Source organism: Heterocephalus glaber, unplaced genomic scaffold (genome assembly GCF_053883595.1).
Source record: "Heterocephalus glaber isolate CG9 unplaced genomic scaffold, H.glaber_assembly_v1.0 deba00001666, whole genome shotgun sequence".
NCBI classification, from domain to species: domain Eukaryota; kingdom Metazoa; phylum Chordata; class Mammalia; order Rodentia; family Bathyergidae; genus Heterocephalus; species Heterocephalus glaber.
The window spans coordinates 14,495,331-14,516,319 of NW_028258406.1; the positions used below are offsets into that span (position 1 = coordinate 14,495,331).

Genomic DNA, 20,989 nt, shown 5'->3' on the forward strand with positions numbered 1-20,989 from the left:
CTTTCTTTGTCAGTCTTGGTATGGAGGACAAAAACATCAGATATTTCTGCAAGCTTCTAAGTTTTGGTAGTGTAGTTTCCCATCAATCTAGCAGCTTCCCCTGTCAAGACAGGCACAAGAACCCAAAATTAGCCAAGAAAACTTCAAGCACAGCCAGAATTAAATATCACAAGTTGCTGAACTAATTCCTTCACTTATCTTCACAAGAGTCCCTCACATGGAGCTGGTTGACTCCAGTTTTACACATAATTCTAACGGTCTTTGTCTATGCTTCCTCTATAGCAAAAAATAAATCAAAGTGGGCCCACTGTAGAAGAGGGCCCTGATGTAGGGTATAGAAACAACAGAGATGTGACCAGAGGTAAAAAATAGGACACAAAAAATGACAAGAGCCCAGAAGTATAGCTAGCTGAAGTTATTCTGGTGTCAAATACCATGTATCCTTCATAACGATATCACAACAGAGCGTTACCAGTTATTTTTTCATTATGATATAGACACTGAATATCCATGAAAAGTTAACATTATATCACATTATATAACATTAACAAGATATCATTATATTGGGCTGGGTATTTAGCTCCATGGCACTACGCCTGCCTGGCAAGTGCAAGGTCCTGAGTTCAATCCCTGGTACTGAAAAATGGAAAGTTTTGATCCCTGGTACCCCCCGCAAAAAATGGAAAGAGAAGATATCATTACATTATATCTGTAGTTTAGGAAGGTAATGACCCTGTGAGCATGTTTCTTTAGAAAATGGGGAAAAAGAGCTTCCTCCCCCAAAAAGCATTAGTACTTTCTCTACCCTTAAAATCCACCCATCCACGAATGATTCCTCAGAACCCTCTGTGCTATTTTTCTTTGTATTCCTGAGGCACAGCTTTTGGCACATGGTATAGGTTGAACATCCATAATCCAAAAATCCAAAATCTGAAATGTCCTAAAATCTGAAAGTTTTTGAGCAATGATGTGATGCCATGAGTGGAAAGTTCCGAATGAAGTTTTGATTTATGCACAAAATTATAAAAATATTTTGTGAAATTGCCTTTAGGCTATGTTTATAAAGTGTATATGAAGTATAAATAAATTTCATATTTAGACGTGAGTTCCATTCCCAAGATATCTCATTGTGTATTTGCAAATATCCCAAGCACCCCCCTTCAAAAAAAAAAAACCCAAAATGTCAGATAAGAAATACTTGGCCTGCATCTGCCCACTAATGTTAGATGGTAACATGTCAAGCATGTCCTCAGGGTTTTGGATAGCCCTGTTTTGTTGTGGTCTCTTAGGCAAGCTACATTCCTGGATATATTCCAGGATGACTTTATGAAACAGAAAAGAGATTAAGACCCTGAAAGTTCAGTGTTTATTCTGCTTGTACCTGTGATTAAATAAGATGACGCTAAGCATCTTTTCAAATAACAACAATAATAATAATAAACATTCCACTACATAGTAGTTGCTCTTACTTATTATCACTGTCTTCATTAACATTGACCGCTGTTGATCACTGGGAGAAGTCATAAAAAAAAAGTTGGGACACATTTGAAATCCAATAGCTAGAACTAGGCTGAGAATTATGGGATCAGATTTCCCAAAATAAGTGGGGATTCAGGAATTTTCTGCAGGCTTCAGAACACACACACATACACACACACACACACACACACACACACACACACAGCCTGCTAGTAAAGACTGAGCCCTGCATGAACCAGCCTTGATCTGAATGAGACAACCGCCTTTCAGAGAGTTCCAGGCAGCTGGGAGGTGCACATGCACACAGGTCATGGGCAGCCAGAGGCCCAGCTTTGTGCGTTTACTCCTAGCACCTGGCCTTCCCGCACAGAGCTGTCGTTTTACAGGTCAGGGCCATTTTGAAAAGGCAGAGTCACTGACCTGTTTAATGAGTGCAGTCTCTGCATGACAGCCCACATCCCTCTCAGCAGGGGCCAGGGAGCATTGCTAGGGTTGGGGCCAGTTCTCCTCTCTGTGCCTTAGGGATTTCTGGCCTTAACTCCTGGTGGAATTAGCAGGAGATATCTATTAATCCCTGAGGCATCCATCAGCAGACAGAGCCAGACTGCCTTTTGAAAGAAGTTCACTGACCCCTTGTTAACTTAACTCCTTGTTAGGAAATATCTAATCAGCTGTGAGCCAGCATGCCAGGGCCCAGGGGTCAGCAGAAGTGGGGAGCTGTGGGTTGGGTCTCCAGCTGTGTGCTTGTCTGGTGCCTGAGTTCTGTTTTGCTTTCCACTTTCAGCTATCTTTCAGATCATTCAGAGCATAAGGATGGGGATGTGAGACAGCCTGGCATCTGACTCTGTGCCCTCCCCCTAGAGGGTGGAAGACCAGGAAAGCCTGTGGCAGGTACCTGTGGGAAGCAAACAAGTCACAGAAAAGAAAGGAGGGTTCCCCCTGTTGTTCCCTGATCACTTCATCGAGGAAGTCAGACCAGATTGCCTTCTCACAGGACATCTCAGTGCTTCCATGTCCCCAAGCAGAAAGGACATTCTGCTGTTCTGTTGGCCAGATTGTTAGCCAGGCAGGTCACCTGCAGCAGCGCTGTCTGTCTGTCTGTTTTCCCCCTCAGTTTCACTAGTGTGTGCATGTGACCCCCTGAATGACCACTGGTTTACTATTTACTGATACAGTCTCTCCTCTGTCGGGAATTGGTTTTACAAATAAATGTCTTCATTCAAGCTTATACCACGTGTGGGTTACCAGAAGAAAAGCAAAAGGAAGAAAATAGCAGAATAGCTCAAGGGCGGTGGGGGCAAATAGGAGATTTTTTTTTTTTTTTGTAGGGGGATCGAACTTGGGTCCTTGCGCTTGCACAGCAGGTGGCAAAACCACTGAGCTAAATCCCCGGCCCAGGAGAATTTTTTTATGCAGTGGGAAAAGAGAAAAAGAATCCTCTGATGGGGATCCAGGGACTTACCCAGCAGGTCAGACCTTATCTGAATGAAGCTCTGGGCCATTCTAATAATCTTGGGTTTCTACACATTTGACTCTTCTTTTTCTTCGTTAAAATATATTTTTGTCTTGCTTTGTCCTTGTTGTTCTTTTTTTCAGTCCAGAAAAGGCATGTACAATGTGTGTTAAGGTCTGATTATCCGTTATCTCTTCTGTGGTCTGCCTCAGAGGATACAAAGAACAGATGTCTTAGGCGCTCAGTGAAAGCCATCACTCCAGGGCCCAGCAGCTGACTCCAGAGCCTGGAGCAGGAGCCCAGTAGCACCCTGGGTGGCCAGCAAGCAGGAGGGCAGGAGGCCAAGCTTATGGCTGAGGCCCTCCTCTCCATGGGCAGCCATCCCTCAGCCTCTCAAAGTGTGGTGTCACCAAATGAAATTACAGGGACAACCACAGAGATCCCAGATAGGAATTAAGGTAGTCCTCATGCAAGTTTAAGCATGCCTTTATTTTTTTAATCCCATCTTTGCACTGGCAGTTTTTTTCTTCTTTAACGTCATGAAAGCTATAAAAAGGGAAGTGGCAGGAATAATGGGCTTTGTCGTTTAAGTGGCACACTTTGAATTATGGAGCAACTTAATCACTAGTCTTTCACCCTAGACCAGCAATGGTGAACCTTTTAGAGCTTTCAGTGATACTAAACAGCCCACTGCAGCATGCATGCCATAGGTTTGCCACCACTGCCCTAGACCCTGTAGTGTTTTTCTTGAAGGCTTTTTTTCCCATTTTCTGAATTCCTCTCCAAAATCACTCCGCTCTCCTCTCTTCCTTCCTTTCCCACTGAGCCTGGTAAGAGGGCACCTCTTAGACCAGCACCTTAAGGACAGTCTGCCAACCTTGTGCCCAGGGCCCAAGCCCAGCTGCCTGCCAGGGTCCTGAAGGAAAAGGCCACTTGCCTCTAGGCCACTTAGGCTGGGCTCTCCACACACATCCTTTCTGACCCTTTTGTTGCCTGCCATAGACTTGTACATGGGCATTTATCTTCTTTCCTAATGCCATCAAAAGCACACCCACCAAACTACCACTGAAAGCCATAATGGGCTGGAGTGCTGTGGTCCACCCGTCATTGGATAGAATTTCTCTTTCCCTAATTTGGACTTTACCATAACAGCAGGAGGGTGATGATCCCCATTTTGAAGAAAGGAAACAACGGCAGCCAGAGCCAGCTCCAGAAAAGCCCAGGTTGACCCCAAGTGACATTTATGGTATGCTAAGTCAGTTGCTATCCGAAAAAGTGCCCCACTGCGCTTTATCCCCAGGGTATGAAGTCACTCACAAATCGATTTTCTGCTACTTTTGAGGTAGCATCCCTGAAGTACTTCCATACTGAAGACAATCTGCCCTCCCTTGTGGCTTCTCCCATCAGTTCTACACAATTAGAGATGAGACCATAGGTAAATGAGGGTCATTGTTGGTGGATGCTGTACAGCACAGACAACAGACATTTTCACTGTGACACATAGTAAGAAGCACACAGCATCCCAGTGCACAGTTACTCACTGAAACAAGCTCTACAGAGCAGCACCTGGCCTCCCCAAACAGAGTGCACTCTGGAGTTTTGCTTCTAGTCTGTTTGATTTTAAAAATTCTGATTGTATCCTCCACAATTGATTTCATAACCCATAAATAGATTTCAACCCAGTTTCAAAACACAATAATTTTCAAGGGAAATTCAAGCCCTTGGTAGAGGGTAGATAAGCAGGAAAGTTTGAACCCCACCTTCTATCCTGATGAGAATCTAAAGTCACACCTCAGTCAATTCACATACCTCACACATAATAAGAGACTTCTTTTAGGATTTAAGGTATGTTGGCTGATCCTGCAGAAAGTAGGTGGAGTGAGATTGGAGAGCCTGTGAATCCAGCACTACGGTGAATCCACTGAAACACCATGAAATGAAACGCTGTCCTCAAAGGAAAACCAAAAGGAGACCACTGCATTTGTATGACCTACCTGAGAGCATAAGCCTCATATACTCTCCTCAGATTGATGTAACAGTGCTTATTTTAGTATTAGCACAGGGTAAGCTGTACTGCAGGAATAAAAGTTCAGTGGCTTCACAAGATAGATAGATAGATAGAGAGAGAGAGAGATATGTATACATGTGTATGTATATAATTATTTCTATATAATTACATATGCAATCATTGTTGGAAGTCATATAATAATATAATAATTGCTACTCAGGACAATCTCTGTGGGACTGAACAGAGAAGAGCTGGATGTGTTAGCTAACTTGATTACCATTACATTGTATGATATAGACATTTATCAAATAATCATAAATGTATATAATTTTATTTTTCAATTATACTTCAAAAAAGCTGGGGAAAAAGAAAGGGAAAGAGACAAAAAGGAGAGAAGGAAAGGAAGGAGGAAGAAGGGGATTTTCTTGCACTTTAGTTTGCAATTTACTTTATCATTCACAAAAATTCACCAAATATGTCTGGCTGCATCCAGGTGCCAGCCAGGCATGGTACACCTCCTGCCCTCCCAGTCTTCATTCTCCACAGCACACATGGAGGAAATGGCTCAGAAGGATGGTAGTGGCATGTCCAGCCCCCAAATCTATATGTTTCTATATGTGAAGAGGACTTACTTTTCCTTTTTTCCTTTTATTTGGCTATAAATATTTTGATATCCATCTACAGACTTGATATGCTATGGGTGTCATGGAACAGATGAGGGTAGATCATAAATTTCTCTCTTTCTGTCTCGAATTCTCTCTGTCTCTCTATCTCTCTATATCCATCTCTGTCTCTGATGCGGTCCCTTTGTGTCTCTGTCTCTATATCTGTCTCTGTCTCTCCCTCTCTCTCTGTCTCTCATTCTTTCTTTGTGCTGCAGGGGATCATACCCAGGGCCTCCCTAATCCAAGGCAAATGCTCTGCTGCTGAGCCATATTTCTAATGACAAGGTATGAACAAGACTGTCAGACCCACAAGGAAGAAAGGCTTCCCATCCTGTTTTGTGGAATAGTTGTGTCTCTAGAGCTCACTAAGGACAGAAGCAGGGTGGGCTGAGATACCTCAACCATTCTTGGTATCCTAGGAGCAGAGTGGCACCTGTGGGATCCAGCAGCATCCCACATGCTAGATCACTCCCTTCAGCCAGTGCACTACTGAATTTTCCTCCTGTGGAAGTCAAGGTGGTTACTAGAATACATAGCCACTGTCGATATGATAATGACACAAAAAGTATCTGTGTATTAGAGATGCGTTCACAAACCAGCATCTGATTTCTCTTCTGGAAGCTTACTTGGAATGGTAAAAGGAAGAGGAGCAGTTGCAGCTCTGTTCTGTGCCCTGTGTGTGGAAACACAGACTTCTGCACAGAGTAAATATCTCCTTTGCTGTGTATGGCACCAGCTCCTGTCCAGGTTTGTCTGTTTTGCAGCAAGTACTGTAAATAGGCAAAAGATGGCAAAGGAAAGCAAAGCTCCACAAATTAGACCCTTTGCTGTCAGAGTTACCAACTCTGTATTTCAAGGTACATCTCCACCTCTCACTCTCCCTTGCTGGCTGCAGCCCTGAGAGGGCCTGAGATCTAGCCCTCAGAATGACAGATCCGTTACAGTCTTTCAGTGAAACCACCAATGTCTCTCCCCATCTTCTACCATCAGAGTTGCTGCCTGAGATCATGGTTTATTTGTGTTGGAAAAAGCCCCTGCTGCTTTCCAACCTGGACCGTCTCCCCTGGGGCTGACAGGGGAAAGTCATTGATGTAATAACCCAGCTTGAGCTTAGCTGTCAGCTGCAACAGGCAGGAAGAAGGCACCGCATGGGCTCTGGGCCCAGGGCAGCGAGGTGGCAGGAGATTGCCAGCCGTGCAAAACAATCTTCAAGTTTTCACAGCAATGAAGCCACCTTTGGCATCAGGTTCCTTGGGGTATTGAGTGCCTGTCTCCCTATTCATTTCTCTGCCTCTCTGTATCTCTGTATCTCTCTGTCTCTGATTCCTCTCTCTTCTACCTCTTTCTCACTGTCTCCTCCTGTCTCTCTCACTCTGTCTCCCCTCCTGTGTTTCTACACAAAAGAGCAACCACTACTACTCTTCATCCAACAAGAGTTTTATTCTCCACTTTGAAATACAAAGTATGCCTAGGGCTGCAGACTTCAGCACTACCACCTCTTCACTTTGACTAGCTGTGCCACCTAGCAGGTCAAGTTGCCCTGGGCTGGTTGGCCCCTCCTCCCAGTCCCAGGTGACCGTAGTCCTCTGCCACAGAAGCCTGGCTCTTCTTCCATCACCCACAATGCTCCTGGCTGATTAATTCCACAGACCAATGGTCTGGGGCAAAGGCAAGCAGTTGCCTGATGGTGTTACTTGCTTTTCTTGGGGCAAAGGTGAAGAAGTGTGATTAATGTAGCCAACATTGGCGCAAGGGACACAGACATTGCTGGGGACAGCAAAAGACAGGGGCCCACCAGAATAGCCAGGCTGGGGAACAAGACCTCCAGACATTCTTTTATCAATCTTCATCTAGAAACCAGACTGAAAAGTGTTTTTAAATGTTAATCCAACAAGTGCCCCATGATGGTCCAGACTGTAAACAATGTGGACAGTGGGAGGCCCCAAATGGAAGGGGGTGCTTCTTCAAGTCACAGGTGAGGGGTAGAGCTCAGAAGAGCTGTGCTGGGGAAACCTTTTAGGGTCTGGAGTGACCAGGACCCACGGCACCCAGGGGCCATATGTCACCTTTGATCGTGCACATCTGGGAAGCAGTTCCCCCTGACAAAGGTGGAGTAAAGCCCACATGACATGTGGAGGGGGCCTGGGGTGCAGCAGGGCTGGGAGAGCTTCACCACATAGCAGCTTCCTAACTAGTCAGGAGGACGTGCCATGGCCCACAGCCCTTCAGCCCTCTGCCTGTCACTGGGCAACTTCTTTATGCTCAGTGCACTAAGATACAACAGGGAATCAGGAAATGATCTTCCTTTATACAGTGGAGGCCATGTTCAATTTCAGAAGACAATGGAGGGTGCACAGTCAGCTTTATGAGACAAGAAGCTCATCCCAAAGTCTGTCTTTTGTTATAAGTTGCAAGAATTTTAAGAATGAGCATAGCTCTTCCTCCCCACCTGCCACCCTCTTGGAATCTGCCTCCCTGTCTTGGAAAAGCAAGTGACAACCTGGCATTGTGCACCAGGCACTGTCCAGAGCCTTTCAGATCATCTGCCACCTGAAACTCCATGGGGAAGGGCATGTTTCTCTCCACACATTGTCTTTTTCTCTGGCTACCTCTCTATCACACACACACACACACACACACACACACACACACACACTGACACACTGTCTTGTTGTCTGGCAGCCTCAGAGCAAAAGAGCTCCATCCCTTACACTCCACACTCACCCTCCCCCACCAAGCCCCCAGATCTCCTGAGCAGCCTGGGGCTGGAGTTGCCCTGCGGGCCTTCCTCCTGAGCCAGCGGTGAACTGGAGGAAAGTTCAGGGCAAAGAAGGCAGGGCTGCTGACTGCACAGCGAGATGCCAACTGGGAAGTTTCTGGCAAGGGTCTGTTCTCCCTTCTGTTCTTGTTCTGCTCTGACCTTTGAGGAGAGGGACAAGGAGAAGCACTGTGGAGGAAGAAGCCAAAGAAACCTTCCTCTCCTGGCTGCAGGGGATGGCAGCAGCAATTCTGACTTGAGACCAGGGAGATGAGCTCTGTCCTGGCAGAGCCACTCAGAACCCCTGGACATATGGCAGATCGAAAGCTCTCTGCATTTTTCTTTCTCCCACATAGAGATGGTTTAGATCTGGTTTTATTTTAGGGGCATAATGCCCCTTTCAAGCAAAAATCAGGTAAGTCCAACATGTAAAAATACATGAAAGCAGAAGGAGAGGAGACACCCTCTGTCTCACTCGCCCCTCACTTCCTCCGCAGCAGCTCTTTTCAGATCTGCTTATTTAATGAGCCTATCTGAAGTGTGCATCCTGTGCCTTACCTACCACCAGGGTGCATGACATCAGGCACAGGCTCCTCCCCACCAGGCACTTGCAATGGAGAGGAGAAAAGGATATACAAGTAAGTCAACTCAGTATCCTTAAAGGGGGCCACAAGGAAAGCACAGTGCATGGACTCAAGAAACAGGAACCTGCTCTGGGTATAAACCCAAAAGACCTGCAAGAGGGTCTTAAAGAGGCCCAGGAGGAGGCTCCCCACCCTGCCATTCCATGCTCCTAGGGCAGAGAAGGTGAGCCAGTCCCAGCACAGGGGAGGAGGCTTCCCTGCCGCAATTCCACACTCCAAAGGCAGAGAAGGTAAGCCTCGTGGGTGCCAGAAGCAGCCCCTCCCCTACCATGGAAATGAGAAGACACGTAAACAAGCCTCAAAAACAGACTTCCGGGTAAGCTACAGCAACCCCAAAGGGAAACGAGATGGAACAGTCTGATACTCGACCACCTGTACTCCCTGAACTAGCAACAAAAGAGGAGCTGGGAAAAATGAAATCAGAAATAATTTCTCAGATAAGAGCAAAGATTGTGCTCATAGTGCAAGACATGATTAATAAATCGAGAGAGGATACAGATTAAAAAAATAGAGGAGCTGAGGAATATGATGGAATCCCAACATAGGAAACAAATGGAATCCATAAAAGAGATGCAAAAAGATTTCCAGGAGATTAAAAACTCCACTTACAGTCTACGCAGCAGAATGAACCAATGTGAGGACAGAATTTCAGATATAGAAGATAAGATTGCAATTAGTGACCAGGAAAAGAAAAATTGCTTTAAAATTATAAGGGACCAGGAGAAATCAATCCAGCAGCTGCTAGATGATGGAAAGAAGAATAACATAAAACTGATTGGAGTCAATGAAGAAAGAGGAGAGAGTGCAGATGACATAAAAAAACTCTTCACAGAAGTGATGGCAGAAAACTTCCCAAGCAGGGAAACAGAACTTGACATACAGATCAATGAGGCATATAGGACTCCAGCTAGCCTTCATTAAAAAAAAAAATCTACACATAGGCATATAATAGGATTCCAAAAACCCAACAGAAGAACAAAATTCTACAAGCAGTGTGAGAAAAGAAACAAATCACATACAAAGGAAAGCCCATCAGAATCACAGCAGACTTCTCAATGCAAACCCTCAAGGCAAGAAGAGCTTGGAGTGATATATTTCAGCCCTTAAAGGAAAACAGCCTCCAACCCAGATTGATGTACCCTGCAAAACTATCTTTCAAAATTGATGGTGAAATAAGATACTTTCATGACAAAGAGCACCTTAGGAACTTCATGAACAACAAACCAGCACTCCAAAAAATTTTAGACAATATCCTAGGAAAAGACAATGAGGATCACAACCCCAGGAAACCCAGCAGAATTAATCCATTGAGCATGACAAATTAAACGCAAAGGAGGAGAATTCAACAAAAACAAAAAGTCATGACAAGGCTTTTAAAACTTTGAACTTCATCTCCCTAATGACTGTATAATTCAATCTTGTTATTGTACTGATTAGTATTTTTCTGATTCTAGAGTTGCACACCTTTCCTTGTGCTGTACTGGCTATTTATCATCTTCTTGTGTCTACTTTTTAATTGGGTTGTCTATTAGTGAGCTCTAGAGTTCTTTATATATTCTGGTCATAGGTTATATACATTGTAAATATGGTCTGTTTAAGGACTGGACTACTTTTCATTTTCTTAACAATGTCATTTAAAGTGCTAAATTTTGATGGAACCTCATTTATCAATTTTTTTCTTTTATACATCATGTTTTTTGTATCCTAGGTAGTTCTTGCCTACCCTAAATTCATAAACATTTTCCCTTATAATTTCTTCTTAAAGTTTTATACTTTTAGGCTTTCATATTTAGGTTCATAGATCCTTTCAAGTTATCTTTATGTATGGAAATAAAGGGTTGAGGTTAATTTTTATATACAGATACCAGGTGTTCTAATGCTGTCTGCTGAAAACACTATCTTTTCCTCTGCTCTTGAAATGAGTTTATATTATATAAAATGTTAATGTTAAATAATATTTTAAAACTCAGTGGATCATATATCTGTGGTTCTATTTCTAGATTCTCTGTTTTATTCCAATGATCTATATGTCTTTCCTTACACCAACACTGCCTTGATTACTGTAGCTTTAGAAGAAGTCTTAAAATTAAATACTAAATGTCTTCCAACTCTGTTTTTTTTTCCTCTTTTTCGTTTCACTTTTCTAGGTCCTTTGCACTCCTACATAACTTTTAAATTTCAATATCCAATTCTTTATTTATAGCAAGTATACATAGACCTGAATTTTTATATATGCCTTGTGTTTTCTAATCCTGCTAAATTCAAATACAAGTTCTAGGGGCTCTTAGAGATTTCTTAGTATTTTCTCTGTAGATAATCATTTCATCTACATATATTTTGCTTCTACCTTGCCAATCCTATCCTAATTGTGTCATTTTATTGCCAGACTATTTTGGTTTGGGTTTATGTTTCAAAGTTTAATGGACAGATGAAGAGTAGGCCTATCTGCCCTTGTTCCCCACCTTAGGGAGAAAGCATTGTATCTTTTCCATTCATATGAGGTGTTTTTGCAGGAAGTATGGAGTACATGGCTTATCTGTTGAGAAGGTTCTGTTCTACTTCTAGTCTCCTGATAGCTTTTACCATTAACAGCTGTAGAATTTAGTCCAATACTTTTTCTCCAACTAGTGACAGGATCATATGGCTTTCTCCTTTCCTCTGTTAAAATGATGACTTTTGGGGGTGTATCTTCCAATGCTGAACCAATAGCCATCCCTATAATAAAACCACTTTCTACATACTTCCAGATCTGACTTCTAATAGTTTGTTTTATTAAACAAATTTCTATCTATGTTCATACTTTTTTCTTTTATTATCTTTATCCAGTTTTAGGATTAGCACAATGCTGATTTCCTAAAATGAGGGGAGAAATGTTCCTTCTTCTGCTTTAAATGTTTGTTATAATTTATCAGTTAAAATGTATATGAGCCTGCTGTTGTCATATAGGTAGGTTTTCAAGCTAAGAATATACTTTCTTTAATAGGTGCTATTCAAATTTTATATTTCCTCCAGAGTCAGTTTCATTAATTTGTCTTCCAAGGTACTTCTTAGAAGTTGTCAAATTTATTTCAAAACAGATTTTTGTAATATGCTTTCTATATCCTTTTACATTCTGTTAAATCTGTGGTAATGTCTCCTAGGTCTTGATATTTTAATTTTAAAAATGTATATTTGATGTTGTGTAATAGGAAGAAAATGTCTAAAGGAGCAGGGTAAGTGGGAGGGGTAGGGGAAAGGAAAGAAGGGAAAAGAAAAAATATGAGAAAAGGAAAAGAATGGAAACAAAATCTTTGCAAATAGGGAAGGGTGGAGTGGGTGAAGGGAGGGCAGGGGAAGGGGAAAAAAAATAAGAACCAAGATACTCACGTAAAGGTACAAGATCCCAATGATGTATGTAACTGTATTTTATACCTAAAATGTACTAAGAAACTTAATGCGGGGGTGGGGGGGTGGGAAGAGGGTCTTAAAGAGAAACCGATACACCCGCATTCATAGCAGCCTTACAGGGGAGAGAAACTCTAGAACCTACCATCAACAAATGAATGACTAGCAGAATGTGGTATGTTCATACAATGGAATACTATTCAGCCTTTAGGAGGAAGAAAATTCTAGCACATGCTTCAAGGAGGAAGAGGAGGAGCCTGGAGCACATTATACTAAGTGAAATAAGCCAGTCTGAAAGGGTAGATGCAATGTGGCTGCCTTTTTGTGAGGTACCTCAAGTAAACTAATCTATAGGGACAGAAAATAGAAGGATGGGCCCCAGGGGCCATGGGACATTGTTTAATGGTGAAGAAAACATTCAGGAAGTAGATGGTGATCATGATGGTTTCACAACAATGTGAATGTACTTATTGTCACTGGTTAAGAAGGTGATCTGTATGTATATTTTACCACCATTAAAAATAATAATTTAAGAAATGAGCCTATGTGTCAAAAAAGATGCCAAGTGGTCAGGGATTTGGCTCAGTGGTGCCTCCACCTGCCCCCAAAAGCTCAAGGTCCTGAATTCGATCCCCGGTACCAAAAAAAAAAAAAGATGACAGGATTTGGCATAAGCTGGGGAAGAAGGATCAAAGAGTTTCTTGGGCCATTAGGTTCCAGCCATGGGCTTGCTTGCCTCATGGTCTCGAGGCCTCTGCGGGTGCCCTTCCTTTCACTAGATGCTTTTGCTTTGAGAATTCCATGACTTAGTCCTTGCCACTCTCTCCTCAAATGTCACTCCTTCCAAAAGGCCCTCATTGGCACCACTCACAATGACAGTGGTCACATATGTGCACACTCATGCACACACTGCCTCAAACACAGTCACCAATTTGCATCCCATGTAGCACTTACCACATCTCCTGTCCTGTAGACATAGCCTTGCTTATTTGACACTTTTCTGTTTCCTTTCCTAGAACATGGATACAAAGACCTGTTCCATTCACTGTTCTTGCAGTCGTGCCTGAAATATAGGTGCTGTGATGAATTTGTAGGCTAATAAACAAGTAAATGTGTGATCTATACAGCCTGCTGAGGTTCCCCTTATGAGTTTGAGGTTATACACATAATCAGCTGGGGACAGTCTAGCCTTGTTTTTGTTGTTGTTGTTGTTTGTTTGCTTTTGTTTTGTATCTCTATTTTTAAAGAACACTGAGGAAAGATCTGCTTAAAGACAGTTTATGGATTTGATTCAAATAGAAGCTAAATAATATCTATGACCACTTTCTACCCTTTTGACTTTGCCTTACAGTTTGGATATCAGCAGAATGACAGATGGTGAGTTAGAAGGTGACATTCAATTTTAGGAAACAAATAATTCATTTTTTTAAATAGTCATACAATTTTTGAGATGGATAAGGCCATAGACTGGGCTGAATTTGAAACCCTGAGAGACTGTCCACTTGCAAAATGGCAGGCCTGTATTGTCCCCTTGATCATGCAATCCAAATAATCAAGCTCTCAGAAATATTTTTGGGAGGAGAAGGAGCTGCTCGCAGTGGGGAGAGCTGGGGATGCTTAGGGAAGGATCAAGATGAGCTGTCCTCTTCCAACTTTCTCCGGAGCCCACTGAACAGTGAGTATGTGGGTCCTGGGGTTTCCAGCACTCATTTTCATGACCTTGAAGCTTCAAAATCATTCTTGTCAACAACGAGTTTTAAGAGGTCTAATCCCCTCCCCTTCTAAAAAATACTCAACTTTGAGAAATAATTCTATGAAAAACTGAAGACAGAATGGCACCTTCATCTGATTCTTCAAGGCAATCAAGCCACCTCCTGATATGTGCATCACCATCATGACATGATTACTTCCTCATCCATTCTGCCTTGGGATTCTAACATGGCAGTCACAGGCTCTCCAAAATGCAGACAGTGCTAAAGCTCACTTTTTAAGCTGTGGGTTGCAACTGTTTTGTAGGCCATGAAATCAATTTAGCAGATCATAGTGAGAAGTTAATTTGAAAAATTGAAATGGAGGAGAACTAAATAGAAAATATCAGCATGCACACACACACACACACACACACACACACACACAGAGTAAAAGTAAGCACTTCACAAAACTTCTCAATCAGGCATGTATACATTTGTAGAAGTACAGTGCATTCCATTCTGAGCTATGTATCTTACTATGCATGCTGGTCAAAAATCTTTTTGACAGTGTCTTTCTTAGTCTATTTTCCATATAAGATTTAATGCTTAAATCTTAATGCTTAATCTTAAAGACTTAATGCTAAGTCTTAATGCTTAAGGCTGATGCTTAATCATTCCTTAATTCCTGAATTTATTAAGTGCCAGTGGTATAGAAGGCACTGAGCTGGGTCCTTAGGCAACAAAGCTAAATAGAAGACTGTGCTCAGCAGGGGTCCTAATTGGGTTACATGAGGAGAGTTCAATAAAGGAGCTATTTATAAGGTGTGGGCAGAGTGTAGGGAAATCTAAGGAGGTGGGGCAGCCTCCACCCCTGGGCTGTGAACAGAGAACAGATTGGAAGGGGTGACAGGAAGAGCTGGTGCCAGACCTTGACCTCTGTGGAGAGGGTTTGTTGACAAAAGAGCTGTCACCTTCAGTCCAGGGAGGCAGCCAGCTCCCAGGAACCTACAGGAAGTCACCAGAGGGACCAGTAGCTCAGCTCTCATCTCCTGACTGTGAGCTACACAAGCCCCACCTGCAGCCAGGGGGCTCAGGATCCCAGCAGTAGCATCCACCTGGGCCAGCAGGGGAAGAAGGTGGAGGGTGGAAAATAGACGGATGATCAGTACTAACAAAGTGTCCTTCTTTCAGGAACTTAGGTTGGATAGATAAGAAGGCACATTGAAAACAACAACAACAAAAACCCACAGTGATGTAACTTGGGGTGGAAGAGAGGAATTGATGAAGACTTCTGGAAAACCTGGATAGAAGCATTTGACTCTGGAGAAGGACGGAGAAGGCTCATAAGGTGCAGTGGCCTGTCTCCAGCCTACCTCTTTTGGGGAACTGCCTCTCCTGCTTCCTTTTCTCCTTGACCCTGGTGGGATCTGAGAAAGATGTGCTGTTTTTCTGAGCTGCACGACAGCTAGTCAGAGTGCACCCCTACTCCCTTGCCACCCCGCACCCCAGAGTCCTCTCTGGGATCTGTTGCTAGTGACAAAACCTGGTTTTTGTCCCTGAATTTAGGATACTGAGAAGAAATGAAATTAGAACCATTGACTACCATCTGCCCTCACCCAGCAATAAGTGTAAATATTCCACTTAGGAAAAAATTAGGGCAGGACAGGGACTCTTTTTATTGGATTGGGTTTTACACCTTGCGTTACTTTGTATTTGGATAATATTTTAGCACTTTCCTAGACAAAAATGCCTGACACAATATGAAAAGAAAAAGTCTATCTTGGCTCATAGTTCTGGATGTTCTTGTTCATGGTTGGTTGTCCCCATTGCTTTGTGCCAGTGGTGAGGCAGGATATCATGGCAGGAGTGTGTGGCAAAACACAGTAACTTAACTCATGGTTAGAAAGCCCAAGAAATAAGGAGGAACTAACTGGGATCCTATAGTCCCCTTCAAGAATATGCTCTCAATGGCCTAAGGACCCACTAGTCTCCACCTCGTACAGGTTCCAAGTCTTTAACACATAGGCCTTTGGGGGACATTGAAGATCCAAACTATAGTAGGGATATTTGGACCAATGTGTTCATTTTATATTTAGTGAGTTTAATTTGAGTTTCTGGCTCTCTTCACCATGCAGAGGAAATTGTAGGTACAAATGTATGGAGATGAGAAAATGCTGAGGATATTAAGGGATCTGCTGAGCATGTGGCCAGAACAGAGGAAATGGGATGAGACTGTAACAGTGGGCTTGGGTCAGATCATGAAAGGCTTGAGTCAGATGGTGAATGCAGGAGCATCCAGTAAGGATTTTAGCAGGGAGATGTAGATGTGCAGTGTAGAAAGCTCACATGGGAGTTGAGTGGAAGTGAGCTGACCTGGAGGAAGGTCTGCCAGAGAAGCCTGGGGGTGACATAGTAGGCACCAGAACTCAGCTGGGGACCCCAGGGGACAGACAGCTGTGCCTGCATCCAGGAGAGGCTAAGTGATTAAGAGACTAGAAAGTTCTGGTATGGCTGTGATAGAATTTAGTTTCAATCATTTCCCATATCTTATAGCTTTGAGGGTCTCCTCCTTCCTAATTATCCTTCCCTGAAAGCATTCTGAGTTGGCCTATCTCTACAAGAAGATATGAGACCCAGAACAGAACTCCATACTCTTGATGACGTCAAGCTGAGGAGGAATAATAATATGCATAAAAATGCTTTACATGTTCAGTATGGATGCAATTTTTTCCAAATATTTTCAGTCTACAGTTGAATCTGTGGATCAGGAACCCATAAATATGGAGGGTGGACTGTACAGGATTGTGTAGAGCCTGAATCCTTTTTTTATATAGGCTCTAAATTATTTTTTAATAAGCTGGTAAATATTTTTACAGATTTTTCTCAGAGGAGAAGGCATCAAGAGATGGAAGGAGAGGAGAGGGAGAGAAGGGATAGGGTATGAAAAGCAGGAGCTGGGATGTGCTCTGTGCATGTACCAACTCCACACAAGAAATGTAAACATTATGTGCTGCAAATATGTACTAATAAACAAAAAAAAATATATGCAAGCCTACGTTATTAAGCTTAGCATGTCTTACCTACACCTGAAAACTGTGTCTCCAAACTTTTGAGTTCAATTAAATTCAGCAAGTAAGTATGATGTTACTGGCCTTTCACCTTTGTGATTTTTGTTCTAGAACATGTCTCCTGGGCCTCTGCTTTCTCTTGTCTGGGGATAACCTTTTATTTATTCATTCCCAAAAATCTTACTAGCTTTTACAGATGCACCTTACAAGGAGTAATTGTAGAAAACAGACTTTCTCACATGCCTTTTGCAATTTCTTGTAAATTTCTTTAAACTCACCATATGCCTCCCCTCCCATCTCCGTTAAACTCCCCTCCCACCTCATGTGACCCCTGAGGGTTTTCTTCATTGAGTACTGTCATAGCCACACCCCATCAGCCCCTTGGGTTTCTCATAGATCACCATTTATTCTAGTCAGCCAGCCAGCTGGGGCTATGCAGTATGTCCATTACCTCCCATGGCTCCCCTTTCTGCAGTCCCATGTGGGAGCCTGGCGGATCTCAGGCTCCTAAAGGCACCTAACCTTCAGCAGATCTGTTCATGTTACCCATATTTACTAAGCACTTTGGTGTCAAGCACTCTGAGAGGGACGGAGGAGAATTGAGGCTGGAGAGACGAGAGGTGCCATTTCAGGAAAGCCTAGGAGGTACAGGACACTTCCAGAGAGAAGTGCTGGAGGTAGGCTGCTTCCTGAAGGAAGAGATGGGTGAGCTGAGCCAGCATGGGGCATGAGAGAGAGCACACCCTGGCTGCGGGGGAGAAGTCTGGCTTCTCCAGGCTGCAGAGTGGGAGGGGTTGGGGAGAGAAGAGGCGGGTGTGAGACAGACAGGCAAGGAGCTTGGGTTTTATCTAAGATCAATAGGAAGCCACTGACAAATTTTAAGCCACAGATTGATTTTATATCTTTTTCGCTCTTAGCTTGGAAGCTCAGAAATGAACTTGCACCTGTTAGCAACTATTGCAGGCTCTCATTGTGTAGTTTGTAGATCCATGCACCCTTCCTTCATTTTCTTAGCCTTTTGTCCAAGCGTCCTCATTTAATAACTTTAGACATCTCTACCAGGCCCATCAGACATAAATAAACCATGTTAGTACACTCACCCTTTGAGTTTTATTTGTGTATCTCCGTTTTGTAGAGAAGAAAACCAGAGCCCAGAGAAGCTGAGTAAACTGCCTAATGACCTTCATATCCTTTCATTCATTATTAAAACTTGTTCAATATCTCACTTCCCCGAGGAGGGTAGGGTGGAGACAGTGTCTGCTGTGGTTGTGCCAGTGCGTCCCACCTGAGACTCAGGAGGCAACCCCTGGTGCTGCTCACCAAGTGACAGACTGACCCTCCTTGCTGGTAGCTTTCAAACCAGCCTGCTCAGAGGCCAGGGCAGAGCCCAGGCTGCATAGTTCCTAGGACTGAAAACCTTCCGATCCACTCCACTCTACCCTCCCTGCCTGCCTTGACTTCATGGCTCTTCTGGACTGAGCTTCTTGGTTATCCCCATATAACATTCCGTCACTTACCTTTCCAGTCCATCAAGTAACTAAAACCAGGCTAACATTTGGTTGCCTTTGGAACTAGACTTTTAGAACTGGAAGAAACCTGAGCAATGCTTCTTCTCTGACCAACTCATTTTACAGTGAACCACCTCAGGCTCACAGGAAGTGGGTGGCTCCCCAAGGTCACTCAGCCAGTTGCCAGCAACATTGGTGCTATCTGATGAGTGTTTACGGTGTTGCTTTATTTGCTTAGAAACATAAGGAGTGCATTTTAAGTTGGGCTGCTCATAAAATAAGTTATTCAATATATTTAGATATAAGTCTGGTGAGATTTTATTTTTAAGATTTTAAACCTCTCAGGCACCATCTTGCCTCAGGAGAGAAACAGGAAAACATCTTTACTGCTCAGGGTCTCAGTTGTCCTCTGGCTTCTGTCCTTTTGCTCACAGCTCTCTACCTGGGTCATCTCATCTGCAGTAACACTGCAGTAACCACACAGAGTCCCCGGTAGTCCTAACATGTGTTGAGCACACCTAGGTGCACAATCCACAGGTTCTATCCTCACCACAAACCTGTGTGATTTACACTTTACAGAGGAGGAAACTGAGGCACAAAGAGGCAAAATGTATTGGGCAAGGTCATAGGTGGATGGCCCCAGCTGCCTGGCTCTGCAGCATGTTCTCTTTCTCAGGACAGCATTGTCTGTACAGCTCAGCTTTGGCTCAGGGTTCTTCTTCCCAAGCATCAATTCCCAGTAACCTCCTACCTTCTACTCTCAACCCCCAGGCTGTTCTACAGCCAGTGCAAAACTGAACACAGGCTGAGCCACCCTTTCCCATTGCATCCTTCCTATTTCATTCCTGAATATATCCCAGACCTACTCCTTCCCCTCAGAGAGACCACCACTATAGATGGCCACAGTTTCCCAAATGCTCCCTGAGCTACAGCGCTAGGCATAGTACCCAGCCCAGCCCCTTATCCCCAATCTGCCTGGCCTATGAATACCAGCAAAGGTCTTCTGAAGGTGAGGCTGAACACATGCTAGCTATCTCGGCAGCTCTCTTGATGACCCCAGGGCCTGCTGTCTGGCACCTTACTGGCCTCTTCCAGGGTGAACAGCCTTGGCTTTGGCTACAAGACCCAGTTCTCAGAGACTCTGCTTTTACACATCTCTTTCCCCTGTTTCGAATTCCCTCCTACCTCCTCTAGCAGGGATGCTCATTTTCCTTTTGGCCTCCAGCGCTGCCCCTTAAACATACACACCCCCAGTCCTGCAGCACTTTTTCTAGATTGCAGTTGTTTACTTTCCTGTTGCCTCCCAGGTGGCAGAAATTATTTTATGGCATTCAGAGCTACATAACATTTAGAGTAGTTACATAGAGAACTCATTATGAGCAGGTGATGGGTGGAGCGAAAGAAAGAAGGAATGGTGTGGTGCTGGGATGATTAATTTTTGTGTCAACTTGACTAGGCGAAGAGATGCCCAGAAGGCTGGTAAGCATTGTTTTCTGGGCCTGTCTGTGAGGGTGTTATCAGAAGAAGTAGCATTCAAATTCTGCAATGCGGCCAGGCACCACCCAATTCATTGCAGGGTCTAAATAGAGAAAATAGGCAAGGTCAAGATGAATTTGCAGTCTTCTTGATGGGAACATCCACCTTCTCTTACCCTCAGACACCAGAGCTCCTAGTTATCAGACCTTTAACTACACCACTCCCAACTCTCCAGCTTGTAAATTATGGGACTCTTGGCCTCGATAATTATATGAGCGAATTCTTATACTCAACCCCCTCGTAGACATCTATATTTCTCCTATTAGCTCTGCTTTCCTGGAGATTCCTAATACAGATACAAAGCCCTGTTCATCAGCTCCATCCATACACAACAGACCTGCTCATTCCGGCAGGGCCTTCAGCCCTGTCTGGCCATTTGCAGTCCCCTGTGCGGGCTCCTGGCTAAAACTGTGAACTCCCTCCTGCACCAACTCCCACTCACGGAAACCCTGGTTCCTTCCACCGCCCAGCAGCAATCACTCTAGTGCACTCTCTACTCAGACAGGATGTGGGTTGTTTGCCTCATCCTCTACATCCTTACCTGAAGGGTCTCCTTAACCAAACAGGGGGAAATAATTGGGCTTTTCCTGTTCATCATGGGGCAGAAGGGCCCCAGTGGTCCTAGAGGGAGCCACAAAACAGTTTGCTGCCCCTGATACACATGCTTAATAAATATATGTGGAGTGAAGTCATGAAAGTAGTATAAATATTTATACTTGAGAGGTCTGAAAGATAAAGATTGTAAAGCCAAAGCAAAACATCAGAAATTCATGACATTTGAAAAGAGCATATTCC

The 20,989-nt window shown here is 43.6% G+C and overlaps 1 protein-coding gene across 5 annotated transcripts in view; it reads left to right on the forward strand.

The window, feature by feature from the left end:
• Serp2 (stress associated endoplasmic reticulum protein family member 2) overlaps positions 1-17,229 on the forward strand; it is a 37,397-nt gene extending 20,168 nt beyond the window's left edge. For 2 of the 5 annotated variants that reach the window (XR_015445863.1, XM_021257887.2), the window contains exon 4: positions 2,264-2,707. Coding sequence is in view for 2 of the 5 variants with exons in the window: in XM_021257887.2 (XP_021113546.1) it covers positions 2,264-2,304 (41 nt within the window). In the remaining 3 variants the exon portion in view is untranslated. Of the gene's footprint in view, positions 1-2,263; positions 2,708-13,742; positions 13,769-15,273 lie in introns of those variants that run through there. The other 3 variants (XR_205213.3, XR_002394655.2, XM_004844234.3) reach the window with 3 other exon arrangements.
• The last annotated feature ends 3,760 nt before the right edge of the window (positions 17,230-20,989 follow it).